At 31.8% G+C, this 18,300-nt stretch overlaps 1 protein-coding gene across 1 annotated transcript in view; it reads right to left on the bottom strand.

The window, feature by feature from the left end:
• Window positions 1-18,300, bottom strand: part of SI (sucrase-isomaltase) — a gene marked incomplete at both ends in the record, with an annotated part of 83,884 nt that overhangs the window by 32,407 nt on the left and 33,177 nt on the right. Inside the window, 9 exons of the mRNA XM_080696582.1 lie at window positions 505-673; window positions 2,763-2,917; window positions 3,770-3,976; window positions 7,295-7,450; window positions 8,268-8,438; window positions 9,339-9,388; window positions 10,467-10,555; window positions 15,513-15,637; window positions 17,260-17,316. Coding sequence (XP_080552708.1) covers window positions 505-673; window positions 2,763-2,917; window positions 3,770-3,976; window positions 7,295-7,450; window positions 8,268-8,438; window positions 9,339-9,388; window positions 10,467-10,555; window positions 15,513-15,637; window positions 17,260-17,316 — 1,179 coding nt within the window. The remainder of the gene's footprint in view (window positions 1-504; window positions 674-2,762; window positions 2,918-3,769; window positions 3,977-7,294; window positions 7,451-8,267; window positions 8,439-9,338; window positions 9,389-10,466; window positions 10,556-15,512; window positions 15,638-17,259; window positions 17,317-18,300) is intronic.

Genomic DNA, 18,300 nt, shown 5'->3' with positions numbered 1-18,300 from the left:
CAGTATTTACTCTTGGCCCATAGCTCAGCATATTCTTTCTATGCATTTGAGTTAAGGAATTGAATTGCAATCTTTTTAATGAGGCAAATGTTATATAGCCTCTACCTTCATCTATATAAATTATGATGATTTTTTTACCCCAGAAAATCATTATAGCAGCTCTGGAAATATTTAGGCCCTTTTTCATGATGTTTTTTAATCCTTATTTACAAGGCTACAAAGAAGGTGCTCATCCATGGGGGGGAATTCTCTAATGCACATGATGCACTTTAACAGACATATGGATGTCAATTGCTAAGGCAAACAGGAGAAAGAGGGAAGAGACAGGGAGTGGGCTGGGAACTGGGAAAAGGCTAATTGGGTGATGTGTGCATGTATGTCTCCACCGTCTTGCATCCCATTAAGCTGTGTGAATACAATGCACCAATAAAAATATAAAAAATAAAAAGAAGGTGCTAATTATGCTCTCATTTCCTCGTGAGGTAGTCACATTTTGGTACCTACACCAGGGGGTTGGTCTCTTGTGAACATTCCCCAAGTATTCCAGTTCAGATCCCGCTTAAATGCCGTATGTTCCACTTCCCCAAAGCCATATACATATTCCGATGGCAGACGAGTAGATATTTGAATGAACTGGTCATTAAAGGCAAATCCAGGGAGACGAGAATCCCAACTGAAAACAAAAGAAAATAGTCATATTCTTGGAAAAAAAAAACAAATGCAAATTAGTATAATTCTCTCCTTAGTGAATCTTTTTGTGGTGATCTGAAAAGAACTATTTTCCCTATATACCTGATTGTACTCCGTTGTGAAATGGATATGGATAATTACACTGATATATTTTTTTCAGGATAAGTTAAGGACTATATGGAAAGTGCATCTCCACATGTTAAACATAATATGAATAATATAATTACACATATTTATTTTTAGATAAGTATTGTTTTAAGATTAAATGCAATGTGAAGTTAGAAGTGACTAAGTATTCTATGATCTGTATAGTATGTTGTTTTCTTCTGTCTTAAAATAATCACTATATAATTTTTATACATATGGAACAAAAATGAATTATTATTACCATAAACTGCTAGCACACAATACTTTAATTCTAAGTTCTCCTCAATTACTAATCTCAATTGTTTTCTTATTTTGTACTTATTATAAAATTGGTATTTATGAAGAAATATGTTACAAGGAATGAATCATTTTCAAGTTATTTTCAAGAATAAGATAAAAGAGAAGTAAAAGAACACATAATTGTTACAAAGAGAAAACATAGCTCTTATAAATGGTCTGGGACAAATTCAATATTTTAATATTAATTGTTTTGTGAAACTACTTAATAAAGAATAATGCTGCTCAAATAACAATAAATAACACCCTTTACCATGTTTTTCTTTAAAAATTAATTAGCTTTTCATCCTTTTGAACAAAAATTTTGTCATAAGGTTATTTTTTTTCATAGTGGTTATGGAACCCAGGGTCATTCAATTCTGAGCTACATTGCGAGCCCTATTTTTATTCTTTATTTTGAAACAGGGTCTCACTACGTTGCAAAGGACCTCATTAAGTAGTAGCTGAGGCTGTCCACAAACCTCGGTCCTTATGTCTCAGCCTCCTAAATGCTGGAATTACAAGAGTGAGGCACCATGCCTGTCTATAAAGTTATTATTTATTACATATATCATCATCATCATTATTATAGCAGTAGTAGTAGTATCCATCTGTATGATGCCTGAAAACATTACCTGGTGAACTTAAAATATATAAAATATATTTAAGATATCATAGTGGTTTGGCTATAATAAAGTTAATAAACCAGGCATGGTGATGCTTGCTTATAATACCAGTACTTGTGAGGTGGAGAGAGAGTAGGGTTTCAGGTTGCAACCAGCCTCAGGTACTTGGGCCCTCTGCAATTTAGTGAGACTCTGTTTCAAAATAAATATAAAAAAATAGGACTGAGGGTGTAACTCAGAGGTAGAATTAACCTGGATTCAATACCCAGTACTGCAAAAAAAAAAAAGATAATAATTTAAAATACATTCAGTATAATATAAAAATGCACATATGTTTTAATCTCATTTATTCATTAGTATTTGAAAAAGGAAGTATTAACTACATCAGAATCTAGCCCTCAAAACAATTTCATCAGCTCTAATAGAATATTTATATAACTCATTTATAATTTTCAATTACTTCCAACAATAATCCTATTTTTCTTTCTTTTTTTTTTTTTTTTTTTTTTTTGGCAGTACTGGGGATGGAACCCAGGGGAATTCTACCTCCGAGCTACACCTCTGGTCCTATTTTTAGTCTTTATATTTTTTGAAACAGGACCTCACTGAATTGGGAAGGGCCTAGCTAAGTAGCTGAGGTTGTCTGCAAACCACGATCCTCAGGTCTCTGTCTCCTGAATGCTAACATTACAAGCATGCTTCAGAACGCCTGGCACATAATACTTTTCAAGAAATGTGTTTATTTTGGTTTCCAACTTGATTAGAAAATTATCATATATATATCAGTAGAATTAATCACATCTATGTATAAATAACATTTTAGACCAGTCCTTTACAATAGTTCTGTGGTTATACTAATTATTTAATATTGAAATGTATACATTGTCAAAGTTCTATAATATAGCTAAAGCTTTTAGCAGGATATTATTCTAGCCCAGTTGAGGCTTTGAAAATAATCATCACAGTTTTCACTTCTGAAGCTAAAATTAAAATATTCGTTGTATCAAATAATTAAATCCTTACATAACTCTTCCAGTGCTTCTCCGTCGAATCTGGATGCCAAAAGGATTTTCCTTGATTTCCACATCATAAAGTCTGTTTTCATAAGTACTTATTGGAGTGGTTGGAATGTTTAGTGGTACTGGAACTTCATATCTCTTATTTTGGGCATCATAAATCTATTGCAGAGAAATAGTAAAAAGATCTATACTTTATTCTTATTGCTGACACAGGATATAAATATCTTTAATAAATAATCTCCCAATATTAATTAGGATTTTGTATAAAATAACTAATTCTAAATCCATGTCTCATATATATGTATATAACATACAATATGCACAGATATAATGTAATCCAATTAAAGTACTTTATTTTTGTACCTTTTAAAAAGCATTTCATGATTTGCTTTCTATATAACAAAAATAAGTAAAACCTAAAATGATACTTTGACTAGCCAGATACAAGATAAGTATGTAGTTAAATTTTATATATTTTTGTTTGAGTCTCCTTTTAACTTCTTATGCCTTTGGGGTCTTTTACCTGTGCCTATGTGCTGAAGTGTTGGACCTATGCCCTCTTCAAGGCACTGCACAGTCTCTAATCTGATTTCTAAACCTTTGATCCATCTTAAATTGACTCTTGTGCAGGGTGAGAGACTGGGGTTTATTTCTATTTTTCTATGTATGGTTAACCAGTTTTTCCAACACCATTTGTTGAACAGTCTCTATTCCAGTGTATATTTTGACCCCTTTGTCAAAAATTAATTAGATATAAGTGTGTAGATTTGCTTCTGAGTCTTCTATTCTGCTCCATTGGTGTATGTGTCTGTTTTTGTTACAATACCATGTTGTTTTTATTACTATGGCTTTGTAGTATAATTTGAAGATTTATTTTTATAGAATCAAATATCAGTAAGTCAATTAATAACCCATAAAATTACATACAAAATCCAAATACCCAGTCTATTTTAAAATTTCTTATCTCAAATGATGTGTCTTATGTCGTAATGGTTTTTATAGTCAACATACCTTAAACTGCAACATTTCATTCTTGTGGTATTTCACCTCCACACGGAGATTTGAAATGGGTTCAGATGGCAGACTTATCCTCGCCTTGGCAGTATTCAACTGGAGGTCAGCTGTGACACCGGTTGATGAGTACCAAGTCGATGTGACTAAATAAGAATCGGATTGTCTAGGGAAGTAACACTCAGGTGCTCTGGATGCCAAAGAAACCTAAAAATACAATGCGTGTTTATTGTCTGAAAGTGGAAGCAAAGGAAATATCAAGAACCTCAAGAGAAAGACAACAGAATAGGAGAAAATTTTTCCAAATACTCTTCTGATAGAGGACTAATATCTAGAATATACAGAGAACTCAACAAAACTCATAGCTAAGAAAACAAATAACCCAGTAAAAAAAAATAGGCAAGTGAACTAAACACTTCCCAAAAGAAGAAATTCAAATGGCCCAAGAGGGATGAAAAGGTGCTCAACATCATTAGCAATCAGAGAGAAGCAAATAAAAACTACCCCGAGATTTTACCTAACTCCAACTAGAAGGACAATCATTAAAAACACAAACAAAAATAAATTCTGGTGAGGAAGTGGAAAAGTGGGAACTCTAATACATTGTTGGTGGGATTGCAAATTAGTGCAATCACTTTGGAAAACAATATGGAGGATTCTCAAAAGAATAGGAACAAATGTACTATTTGATCAGCAATACCCCTTCTGGGTAGCTACCACAAAGAATGGAAACTAAACTACTGAACTAATGCATGCATATCTGTGTTCATAGCTGCACAATTCACAATTGCCAAACTATGGAACAAGCCAAGATGTCCATCAACAGATGAACGGATTACAAAGCTATGGGATATGTGCACTATGGAATTTTAAAAAAAAGAACAAAATTATGTCCTTTGCAGGGAAATGGATGGAACTGGAAAGCATTATGCTAAGTGAGATTTTTCAGTCACAAGAAGCAAAAAAGCAGATGCTTTTCCTAATATGCAGAAGCTAGGGAGGAAAAGGGTCATGAAAGGAACTCTAAACGAAGAAAAACCATAGAAGAGCAAATAAGGTGACCTGAGGGTGATGGGAGGGGGATAAGAGAAAAATTCCTTAATGTACATGATGTACATTCATAAACTTACCAAAATCTATCACTAAGCCAAACATGAGAAGGAGGGAATAGAGGGAATGGGGTGGGAATTGGGGAAAGGCTAAATAAGTAATATAAGTAAGTATGCCTCTACCATCTTATACCCCACTAAGATGTATGACCACAATGCACCAATATATTTTTTTAAATGTGTAAGTCAGGCCGGGCGTGGTGGCGCATGCTTGTAATCCCCGCACTTGGGAAGCTGAGACAGGAGGATGGCACAGGTTCGAAGCCAGCCTCAGCTACTTAGTGAGGCTCTTAGCAACTTAGTGAGACCCTGTTTCCAAATAAAGTATAAAATAGGTCTGGGAGTATATCCCGGAGGTAGAAAGCCTCTGGGTTCCACTTCCAGTACCACCAAAAAACAAACAAACAAACAAAAAAAAATGCGTAAGTCAGGCATGATGGCACATGCTTGTAATACCAGCATTCGAGAGGCAGAGACTGGAAGACAGGGGTTTGCAGGCAGCCTCAGCTACTTAGTGTGGCCCTTTGCAGCTCATTGAGACCCAGTTTCAAAAAATAAAAGACTAAAAAATAGGGCTGAGAACATAGGTGTATAGAACATACGTCTTACAAGTATTTCTTTCCTAATAAATACTTGGCCATGGTGGTGCACACCTGTAATTCCAGCTAATCCATTGGCTAAGAGAGGAGGATGGAAAGCTCAAATTCAGCCTAGCTAACTTAGGAAAACTTCCTTATCTTAATAGAACTTTTTAAAAGGAATAATTAAACTTAATCATATGTTGATTTCTGGCACAAAATATCCATTAAGCAATCTGAAACACCAGATTATAAATGTTATATAAAGTCGGTGTGGTGGCGCACACTTGTAATCCCAGTGCTTGAAAGGCAGAGACAGGAGGATCAAACGCAAGTCCATAGCCAGGCTCGCTGGTTTAGGAGACCCTGTTTTCAAATTTTTTTAAAAAATTATATATATATATATAATTAAATATATTAGATATTTAATATATTATATTTTATATTATATAAAATATATATTATATTATATTTAAATTATATTATATTTAAATTATATTTATATTATATTTATATTATATTATATATTATTTTCAGGGATATTGTATATTGTATATTATATATATATATTTAAATTATATTTATATTATATTTAATTATATTATGTTTAAATTATATTACATTATATTTTAATATATTATATATTTAATATATTATATAATTTCAATTTAATTATTTAATTTTATATTAAATTATTTATATTATTTAATTATTTAATTTTATATTAAATTAAAATTTAATATATTTAATTTAAATATATTATATAATTTAAATTTAATTATATAATTAAAAAATATATATGTGTGTGTGTGTGTGTGTGTGTGTGTGTGTGTGTGTGTGTGTGTGTATTTGGTCTGGGAGTGTAGGCCAGAGGTAGAAGGGCTTCCAGGAACCCCAGTACCACACACACACAATGAATAAATAAATGTTATATAAAATATTCACAAAATATAAAAAATTATAAAATTAAAAAAAAATTTTGGTGGTACTGGGGATGAAACCCTTCTACTTCCGGGCTACACTCCACAACCTATTTTATATTTTATTTGGAAACAGGGTCTCTTAAGCCAGCGAGGCTGGCTTCAAACCTGAGCGATTCTCCTGTCTCCGTCTCCTAAGCGCGGGTATTACAAGCATGCGCCACCATGCCTGGCTAAAATTTTTAATTTTAATAAATTTTGATTTATTTTTCCCAATAAATACTTGTTAAATGAAAATAGTATGGTCCAAAGAAAAACAGGAAACATGGATATACCTAAATCATCAAGTATAATGATCTAGTCAAAACGCCAGAATTTGAAAACGTGTCTGAGAGGGCTTATTTTTCATACCTCTTTCTTGGGAGGTTGGTAAAAATGCCTGCCATCCACAGTGATCATATTCTGATGAAAGAATGACCAGTGCAACTCGCTAGAAACTATGCCTCTTAGGAGAAGAGAACTAGCCCATTGCTGAACTTTAAATATTTCAGTAACTTGAGACAATGCTTTAGAATGATTGTTACGGGCAAAATATTTTGCACAATTGAGCTAATCACCCATAGCCAACATCTAATGAAGTGCAAAAGTAGGGTACCATTCCATTAAGTAAAATCATACTCTCTAAAGAGCCTGAAAAGTAATTTAAATAATCACTGAAAATTGCATTTTCTGAACTATTGTCTTTGAAAAATTAATATGAAGATGAATTGTCTATCAGAGGTGCTAATTTCAAATTTTACATAACTTTTATATGTATTAAATTTATATAATGCAGATTTAAAATTATAATATATAAAGTTCACACTGAAATTCTTATGTGTAGACCTTAACATGAATCATAATTAAAATGCTTCTTACACTTTCCCATATACAACCACGCTGAACACACTTTGCTTCTGTTGCCTCATCTGCATCTGGATAACAATTAAATTTCTCAGATTCTGGGAAAACTTGATTCCATTGAACACGAAAGCTTCTTCCAAGGTTAAACTGAAGATCTGTAATTAGGAGAATCTTTGAAGACAAAAAAAAATTTAAATACCGTTTCTTTAATTTGCTCATAAACAATTTATAAATATTTAATATTTAACAAAATGGACAACCATAACCAATCTTCAAGCCAAATCACATATAATTTTACTATCATACTTCTCAGAAAAGAGAAAAAAATGTCATGAAATATTTAGAATCTTCAAATTGGGAAGCTATAGAGAAAGATGAAGCATATTATCTTTAAATGTAGACATAAGTTCGTATTTTAGTTTTACCATTTAATGGTCATGAGTTTTCAGGGATATTGTATATTCTATATTTTTTTCAGTATCATTTGGGAAATGAGGATAATAACACTTAATAAAAGGGGATGTTATATAAAATTTGTGCAATATGAAACTAAAGGATATAACCCAGTACCTGAGAGATATAATCTATATAATAAATGTTTATTGCTCAAGGAATTCACAGAAAGTAAAATATTGATCAATTTCTTTGGATACTCCTAGAATCAGTGAATATATATTCATATATGAATATATATTTGTATAATATATATATATATAATTTCTGAATCTATTTGTACCCATTACTTACAATGTGTGAGGGCCAAATTGAAGAGAAAGTAGTATTAGAAGAGGGAGGAGGAAGGGAGGAAGGTAGGGAAGGAGGGAGGGAGAGAGAGAGGAGAGGGGGGGAGGGGTAAAAAAGGAAGAACAAAAGGATGGATGGACATTTAATGAAGAAAAATAAATGTAAAGGCCAAGTGTTTGATTGTTATAGAATAATAAATATGATACTATGTGACAGCTAAAGTATTTTAACACACTATATTTACCTGGTTGGAAGCATCATAAGTAAAATTGTAATGGGAACTTGTCTGCCCATTATTCTCTGCTACTGTAACTTCTGTCACAGTGTCTGTCAACCCAAGGACTTTTATAGTTTCAAATGCTAAGGCGGTTCCTTCCTGATATGATGAATGTGTACATGTAATTTCTAAATTGTTCTGGGAAAGAAAATGAATTTAAAATGAATACAGTTATCAGATACTAACCATTTGAAATAACAAAAGAATATAAAATAAAAATTACAATATCTACCTCTCCATTCCAGCAGCCCTTCCCATGCAAATATCCCTTAATATTTTGTTGTATATATGCCATAACGCTTTATTTTCAGAAATAATCTAAATATAATGCACTTATACAAACCCCTCTTTATTCTACCATAGAGTCTCAAAATTGATAGTGCCACCCCTGAGGTGGGGGAAATGCTGGAAAAATTTAGGGTGGCAATGGTAGCTTCCTGTGCAATTCGCAGGGGAGGGGCACTGAATACAAATAGGGGAGTGATAGAATTACCCAGAGGATGCACTTAATAATATTTCTTTTCTGAAAAGGAGGCCTATAAACCAATAAGTTTGGGAATCTTTGTACATATTCCTAAAATCGATGATAAATAGGTTAGCTAGGGCAAAAAGAATATTTTAAAATATTCAACTGCTATAAAATCACTCCTATTAGTTAAAATTTATCCTGTGTATAGATTTTTCATCCTTACCTCAAATTCACATCAATTGTATTGTGTCTGACCCATTAAAACATTTTCAAATATGTCAAAATCATTTTTCAATGGCATGTTGCTTAAAACCAGACATAATATTTTAAGAAGCCCAAAGACCTCAGTGACTCAATTTTAGTATAAAAATCTATTTTCTGTTACATAAATATAAAATTTTAAGTTAAAAATTTATATGAAATCATGAAATGTATCCATTTGAATTTTATTTGAATTTAACAATGATTTTCAACATATTTCATTTAAATAAAATATCCTAAAATAAGCTATGATGAAAAATAATCTAGACAATAACAATATATAAAGTGTGTCCAAGGACAATACTTACATTGGAAACTGAAAATGTGTAAAATATATAATTGCCATTTTCTATGGTATCTGAAAAAGAAAAAAAATATTATCATTTCAAATTATCATTTCAAAATGTAATGAAATTTTCTGCTCTTTTTGCAGTAATACAACACTTAAGGGTTATTATAAAAATGAAATACTACTTATTAACAAAGATTCCTAATCAATTTTTCTCTTATAGTAATTTCTTAATTGTTTATAAACAAAATATCCCTGATTTTTATACTCCCTCTAAGTAAAAGTATTGGTAACTGCTTGTATCTAGTTTAATATTTCAAGTAGTGCTTAAAGATTTCTGAAAATTCAGAGAAAACAAAAACTATAATAAAACACATAATTATTTATTTATTTATTTATTTATTTATTTATTTATTTATTTTGATGGTACAGGGGATGGAACCCTTCTACCTCCAGGCTACACTCCCAGACCTATTTTATATTTTTATTTGAAAACAGGTCTCTTAAACCAGCGAAGCTGGCTTCAAACCTGCGCAATTTTCCTGTCTCTGCCTCCCAAGTGTGGGATTACAAGCATGCACCACCATGCCCGGCATAATTTTAATATTTTGAAGTATATTTTTATCTTATTCTCTACCTACCAAATAATTAATAATAAATTTCTCTTAGGAAGAGATAGCATACCATAATTTTATTTCACATATTTTTTTAATTTTTCAGTATTTTTCAGCATTTTGTAGAAAAGAATTTATCTAGAGGCAATTTAGATTGAAAGAAACTGATTAATTGAATCTAAAAACATTTTACACTTACTATAGTTTAATTGTATGTTAACATAATATACCACAGATTTTTGTGGGTACTTTTAAAATTTTGTGCTCAAGTAATAAAATCAAAGACACCGAATAATGGCAAAAACTCTAAAATATCCTTACCTCAAATAATTTGATATTAATTAAAGCTTTAATTAGTTTTCTTTTTTGTTTATTGCAAAACAATTTTGTTTCTTAAGTATTACAACAATATGCAATTTGCACATCTGGAAATGGATTAGCGATTTTAATTTAATAATATTAATGCAATATATGAAAATATATACAGTTGTCAAGGACTTTTAAACAATAAACTAATAGACTTTGAAACTTACTTTTAGTTTCTCCATCATCCCAGAAAAAGTCGCCTTTTGCTGTACCATCTTCCTCCAATGCAATTATAAGCCCAAGGGGATTCCTACGGCTATTAAATAAAATTAGGTAGATGTATAATTAAAAATAAATGTATAATCATGAAATTTCCTATGAATATTTTCATTTAAAAATGTTTTGTAGTTCTACATGAATATAAGGACACTGCTATTCACGAATTAGTATCTATATTAGTAATTTTTAATATGAATGTTTTAGATGAATGCAGAAAGAGTTTATATATTTAGAAAATACTAATGAATAAATGATTATTTTGAAGGCTATGATTGTAAAATTGAAACAGTATAGCATTTCAACTCATATAAAAAGGTAATCGTGCCAGGCATGGAAGCACACACTTGTAATTCCCACGCTTGGGAGACAGAGACAGGAGGATCACGCAAGTTCAAAGCCAGTCTCGCTGGTTTAAGAGACCATTTGCCCCCTTCACCCAAAAGTATAAAATAGGTCTGGGAATGTAGCCCGGAGGTAGAGGGCTTCCAGGAACCCCAGTACCACCAAAAAGAAAAAAGTAATCTTGCCGGGCGTGGTGGCACATGCTTGTAATCACCGTGCTTGGGAGGTGGAGACATGATCGCTCTGGTTAGAAGCCAGCCTCGCTGATTTAAGAGACCCTGTTTCCAAATAAAAATATAAAATAGTTCTGGGAGTGTAGCCTGGAGGTAGAAGGGTTTCCAGGAACCCCAGTACCATAAAAAAAAAATTACCAGAGATATCACACCATAGGAGAACGCCCAACCTGGCACCCCCCCATAGTCTAAAGCAGCCTCTATTGACTCCCTGGGTCTGAGACTCTGCGATACAACTCAGTAAAGGAGTAGTGGTGACTGACAAACCACAGACTTGAGATCCAGAGCACCTTAAGTGAAGTCGTAGTGACCCAAGGGAAGAACCCCGAGAAGGCACAAACTCCCGAAATCATGGGAAAGAGGAATAACAATGAAGCAATGAATGCCCACAATCCCACAACATCAGAATCTGATAAAACAGAAATTCAGAGATTTCTAGAAGATCAAATCAGGAAAATAACTTTAGAAATAATAGAAGTGTTTCGAAAATAATTCAGAGAAAGCCAAAAAGAGATAAAGGATGCAATTAATGAAGTAAAGACCTCAATTCAAAGTTCAAACAACCGATTAGACCACATGGAGAATAGAATCTCGCTCTTAGAAGATGAGCACTTCAAAAATGAATGCATAGTTTCTAATTTAGAAAAAAAATTCGACAGCAGGAATCTGACATTGAAGAAATATGGGCCCATTTTAAGATAGCTAACCTAAGAATAATTGGAATAGAGGAGGGAAAGGAAGGTGAAACCAAACGGATCAACAATATCTTCAAGGAAGTAGTAGCAGAAAATTTTCCAAACAAAGAGCAAGAGGTCGATACACAGGTCCAGGAAACTTATAGAACTCCCTTTAGACAGGATCGGAGAAGAGGATCCCCACGCCACATAATTGTCAAAATGACTAATGTGGAAGCCAAGCAGAGAATTTTAAAGGCAACAAAAACAAAGGGCCAAGTGACATTCAGAGGCAAACCAATTAGAATCACTCCAGATTTCCCAAACCAAGTCATGAGAGCCAGAAGGTCTTGGAGTAACATATTCCAAACTCTGAAAGAAAACAACTTCCAGCCAAAAATTTCCTACCCAGCAAAACTTTCTATCAAATTAGATGGAGAAATAAGAAGCTTCCATGACAAACAGAAACCGAAGGAATTTATGTCTTCAAAACCAGCACTAGAGAAAATACTCAAAGAGATTAGCTACAAAGAAGAAATAGGTAACACACACCAGAACCAGAGAAACAAGATTTTCCATCCAACAGACAAATAAGATTAGTTATCTGTGGAGATTCATTATTTATGTTAGTCTTTTACCTATCTCTAAATTGTATTGTTTGCCTTTATTGTTGTTAATTTTTAGGATGTCTAGTTGGAATGTTAATATACCTTCAGATATAGCATTTGGAAATATTTTATCCCATTCTATAAGTAACTTTTAACTCTGTTTACATTGTCTTTGGATATACAATATTTTATTTTTTAGGGAGTTTGTATACCCTTTTGTTGCCTGTGCCATTGAAATCATATCCAAGAAATCACTGCCAATTTCAATGTTGTGAGGTTTTATGACCCAGATTTTCTTCTAAAAGTTTATAGTATTAAGATTTATATTTAGGTCTTTTATCTATTTTGAGTTAATATTTGTATATGGTGTTAGGTAAGGGTCCAATTTTATTATTTTTCATGTAATTATTATTTTTCAACAATATTTAGTTAAAAGATTATTATTTCCTCCACCAAATGTTCGTGGAAACCTTGTCAAAAATAACTTGACAATATATGGAAGAATGTGTCTCTAGGCTTTTATTTAACTCCAATGGTTTATATATCTGCCTTTAGAACAGTACTACACTGTTTCAATTATTGTAGCTTTATACGGTTTGAAATTAGAAAATATATATCTTCTAGCTTTGTTCTTTTTCGAGATCGTTTTGGGTATCTAGAGTCCATATTACATATTAGGATAGATTTTTTCTGAAAAATAAATATATAAATATATTATAGTTTCACCTAAAAAAAGAAAAAAATATTCTCTGGTAAGAAAGAAAGCAAAAAGAAATATTAAAATGTTATCTTTAAGTTATCAAAAGCTTGGTATCAGACAAATGAAACTGTTATGTGAGATTATCATTTTTAATTTTGGATAAATTGCTATAATGCTAGATGTCAACCACTAAGCCAAGCATGGGAAGGAGGGATAGGGAGGGAATGGGGTGGGGATCGGGTGGGGGCTGACTGGGCGATGTGTGCATGTATGTCTACAAAAGATTTTTGTATCCCACTATGATGTATGAATACAGTGCACCAATAAAAATTTTTAAAAAAACCTACATCTCACAAAATAATAAAGACATAAATAATTTTTAAAATGCTTAGTTGAATCTCTTTAAATAAAAATAATAACAATACATGAAAATATTTTCCTTAGTTACATATCACCATAAAATAGTACCCCTGGCCGGGCGTGCTGGTGCATGCTTGTAATCCCCGCCCTTGAGAGGCTGAGACAGGGGGATCTCACAGGTTCAAAGCCAGCCTCAGCTACTTAGTGAGGCTCTCAGCAACTTAGTGAGACCCTGTTTCCAAATAAAATATAAAATAGGTCTGGGAGTATAGCCCGGAGGTAGAAAGCCCTTGGGTTCCATCCCCAGTACCACACACACACACACACACAAAATAATACCCCTGAGAATGTATGGACCAAGGAACAATTCTATATTGACAATATGATTTCCAATACACATTTACAATGGTTTCTCTTGCTCATTAGGGCTGTATTTTATAACAATTTTTTAAGAACAGACTCATGGTATGGTTATAAGAATAAGCCATTCTAAAATGTCAAAGTAAATGATTAGCCTATACTCATTCACACATTAATTTGTCCTCTCAATAAATATTTACAGAAAATAGAAAGCTCATTATGAGGCAGCAGGATATCCTCCAGGTTTTGTGGATTCAACTGAAAAGTTAAATGCCTTCTTTTATAGCGTTTATAGTGTAGGTGAACGGAGACTACATACAAGAAAAAATAGGTAATATTTCAGATTTTTATACTTTTATTGGTGCATTTCTGTGATAGATTATTGTGAGTCTCAATGTGATACAAACATGCTCCCTTCCTCTCTTCCCTTACACATTAGTGGGATCGACAGTGGCACCACTGTACGATCATTACATCATTTGAACTTTTCCTTCATTTGTTCTCTTTATCCCCTCCTCTCCTTCCTTCCCCAACCTCTATGCTATTTTACTGTTTTCTTCTCATTCATCTGAATTCCCTTTTTTTTCCATGGTCTATCTTCTATATATGAGAGAAATCATATAGACTTTGACTTTTTGTGACTGGATGATCTCACTTAAAAATAGCCTCTAGTTCCATTAATTTTCCTGTAGATGACATAATTCTGTTCTTTATGTCTGAGTAAAACAACATTTTTGTGTAGATACCAAATTTTCTTTATTTATTCATTTGTTAAATTGCTGAATTTTCTTTCTTTATGTATTTTTTGAATTCACAGTTTGGAAACTGAATTGGGCTGTAATAAACATGAATGTGCATTAATGTTAAGAGAAAATACAGCAATGTGATTCATAGAGGGTGTTGTAAATATGGGAAGTAGGTGAGTTAAAAACACAACTTCAGTGTTCTAGAAGTCAGAGGGAATGCTACAAAGTGGAGCATCGTAATTTTCAAATTTATTCTTTGATTCTAAATATTTCTGAGTGTCACTTGGCAGCTTAGTTGCTCTCTTGGTCTCTACCTAAATTGAAATACTCATCTCATTTATACATGTAATATCTAATGATATGATAAGCAAATAATTGAACTACCCTACATTATATAGAAGTAATATTGGATAAATTGGGTTTTTATTTTGTTTGGTTTGGTTTGGGTTTTTGAGACTGTACACCTCTAAGTTGCCCAGGCTGGCTTCAAATTCACAATCCTATCACTTCAAACTTTTTAGTAAATAGATTTACAGGCACAAGCCAGAATGCTTGCTCATTTACCAATTCAAAAGTAAAACATTATAGGAGAAATAAAAACACTATGATAATTGTGTATTAAATTCAAGTATGTAAAAACTGTCACATATATTGTTTAATTATACAATATTAACATTATATATCTTTATGAAGAACCAGATATTATCATCAATTCTGCATATCCTACAGAGAACATGAATAAATATTTGAAACGGGGAATTAATGCCTAATCTAACAATTTTTTTAAATCAAGACATTTGTTACAATATATAATTTAAATTGTTTTATAACCATGAAGTATGTTATAAAACTCTCTGTGTGAAATAACTTGTGGTGAAGAATACTGAACATTAATCACAGATTCCTAATAAAAACATGAACTATTCACACAAATTCAATTTCTACTTTCATGTAATGGTTTTTTATTTTACCTTGCTGTTGTTGTTACACTGGGTTCTTGAGTGGGGATAATGTAACCTCCTCTGAGATGTAATCCTATTTTATCTGCTGGAAGAGGAATATCTACCCGTTGTTTTCTCCAAGGCCTTTTTGCACCCTAGTATTTGGGAGAGTAAAATATATGATTTTAGTGAAGACTTTTAACTCTATTTGACAAGATTAATAAAGTACACATTGGAACACATTTTTATTATGAGGGATTCATATTATTAAAATGACTATGAATAGATTGTTTTCTAGCATTTAGAGAAGGTTCTTTTATCTTACTACAAAAAGAGCATGAATAATTAATAAATAATTCATTTTATATTACACATAAAAATCAACATGGATTATAATTTCCCATCTATGATAATATTTTAATTAACTCAACACTTTAGTTTCTACCTAATGACGACATTTGATACTTATCTATTTGCTTTAGTTTACACATCACAATATTCCCCAGTTCCATTCATTTTGCTGCAACTAATAACATCATATTTTATAATATATAAATGTAATATATATATACATAAAGAATGCTATTCTTTACATTTTTATACATTTCCCTATTAATGGACATCTAGGTGGATTTCATATCCAGTTATTGTGAATTGCAATCAAAATAAGAGTAAGATATCTCTATATCATTTCCTTTGGATTTTTAACAAGAAATGAGATAGATGGATCATTTGGTAGATCCGTATGTTTTAGGCTTTGAAAAGTCTCCATACTGTTTTCCAGGGAAGTATAATTATATAGAAACAGTAAGTTTTAGTGTTCTACTACAAAATAGGGTGACTATGTTTCACAATCATTCATTATATTCTTCATCAATAACTAGGCAGAGCACAAAAGCCCCAAACACAAATTAGGGAAAAGGAGATGAAAAAGTTAATTACCTTGCTGATCAGTACACAGTATATAAATGCACTGTAATATTATACTGTACCCTAAAAATATCAACTTAAGTGTCAATAAAAATTTTAATATTCAATGATATAAAAATGCTCAATATACTTATTACACTCAGTATATCTGTTTCAAATTATTATACTATACTCCATACATCTGCACATTTAAAGTAATAATAATACATGAAAGAAGATAAAAAATTGATCTGCATACACACAAATAAAGTTGGCATGTCTTTAGAATTCTTGTTTAAATGATTCTTTAAATTTTAATAATTGTTTCAAATCTAAGGGTATGCCTAGCAAATTAAACAATGTACAAAATAATGACTTTGAAAATAAACACTTCCCAAGAGGTGTTTGTCTAATTTAATAGATAGATTGTGTGTGTGACTGCTGCTATTTTGCACTTTCAAAATTGAAATAAAAATATTTTCACAAATGTCTTAAATGTAACATATAAAAGCAAATGTGTAAGATTATCTCCATGATTCTTCTGGTAATAAAATAAATGTGTAAATTTGGGGAAAAAAAACTAAAGAAGGCTACTACTCCTCCCTAAAAAAAATCCTTTTATTTTATTTTAAAATGAAAAAATAATAATTTGTAATAGAGAATATATTTTATATTAAAGCCTAGGTCATGGTGCAGCAAATAGTATATTTACATCAATTTTCACATAGTTCTCCAACTTGGAATTATTCTTTTTTATAGTAATTACAGAACACTTAAAAATAAATATGTTATACTTTTAGGATTAGGTTCCCTTCATATTTTTCAAAATATAATATTTGTGGGCTCAAAGTATCTTAAGGTTACTTACAGTTTCATAATCATACCAAGTAGCATCAGGTATGTATGCACTCACTGAATCTGCTCCCTAAATTCAAGCAAAATAATAAGTACATTTAAAAAATTTCAAATAAAATTTTGTCAATTATTATTTTCTATATTTAAGAGAACAAAAACTTCTATGTTTTTATACACTATTATTTCCTAGAAAATAATCCAAGATCTACTCTACTAGCTTATGTAGACATAATGAAAAGCAAATAGGCAAAGATGAACCTATTTTAGAAGCCAAAATAATATGTGAATGCATTTTTATTGTCATGAACCCAAAGACCATTGTTCATTTTTGTCTACCTCTATGAACACAAATATATTTTAAAAACAGGAACTAGGTTTGGTAGAACATGCCTATAATCCCAGTGCTTTGGGGGCTAAGGCAGGAGGATAGCAGGTTCAAGGACAGCCTCAGCAAGTAGTGAGATTCTCATCAACCAAGGGAGAACTGGTTCAAAATAAAAAACTAAGAAACAGGGCTGGGGGTGTAGCTCAAAGGTAGAATGTCCCTGGGTTAAATGCCCAGCACCACATAAACACAATAAGAAAATAAAATTTAAAAATAGGAATTACATAATTCATTCCATTAGTTTTTTAACATTAAGCATTTATCAGGTTCCCTTTTACTGCTAATTTATCAAAATTTTAGTATTTAAGTTTTTTTTCTTTTCCAGTTTATTTATAAATTATTTATTTATTTATTTTTAAATATATTTTTATTGGTGCATTGTAGTAAAAAATCTCAATGGAATACAAGACTTGTGAGGATATATAAGCACACATCATCTAATTAGCCTTTATCCAATCCCCATACCATTCCTTCCCCCTCCCTCAATCCTATGCTTGATTTAGTGATTGACTTTGATATGTTTAAGTACATCATGTGCTTTAAAGAGATTCCATCTTCCCCCCTCCCATTCCCTCTGATAGGTCACCTTAATTGCTCCTCCATACAGCCCTTTCTTCAAATAGGTTTCCTCCTATTACCCATTTCTTCCTAGTTTTTACATATTAGGGA

This window comes from Muscardinus avellanarius (assembly GCF_963383645.1).
Source record: "Muscardinus avellanarius genome assembly, chromosome: 5".
Taxonomy (NCBI): Eukaryota; Metazoa; Chordata; class Mammalia; order Rodentia; family Gliridae; genus Muscardinus; species Muscardinus avellanarius.
Note: the sequence above shows the minus strand (reverse complement) of the source record. Positions and strands in the feature narration are given on the sequence as shown.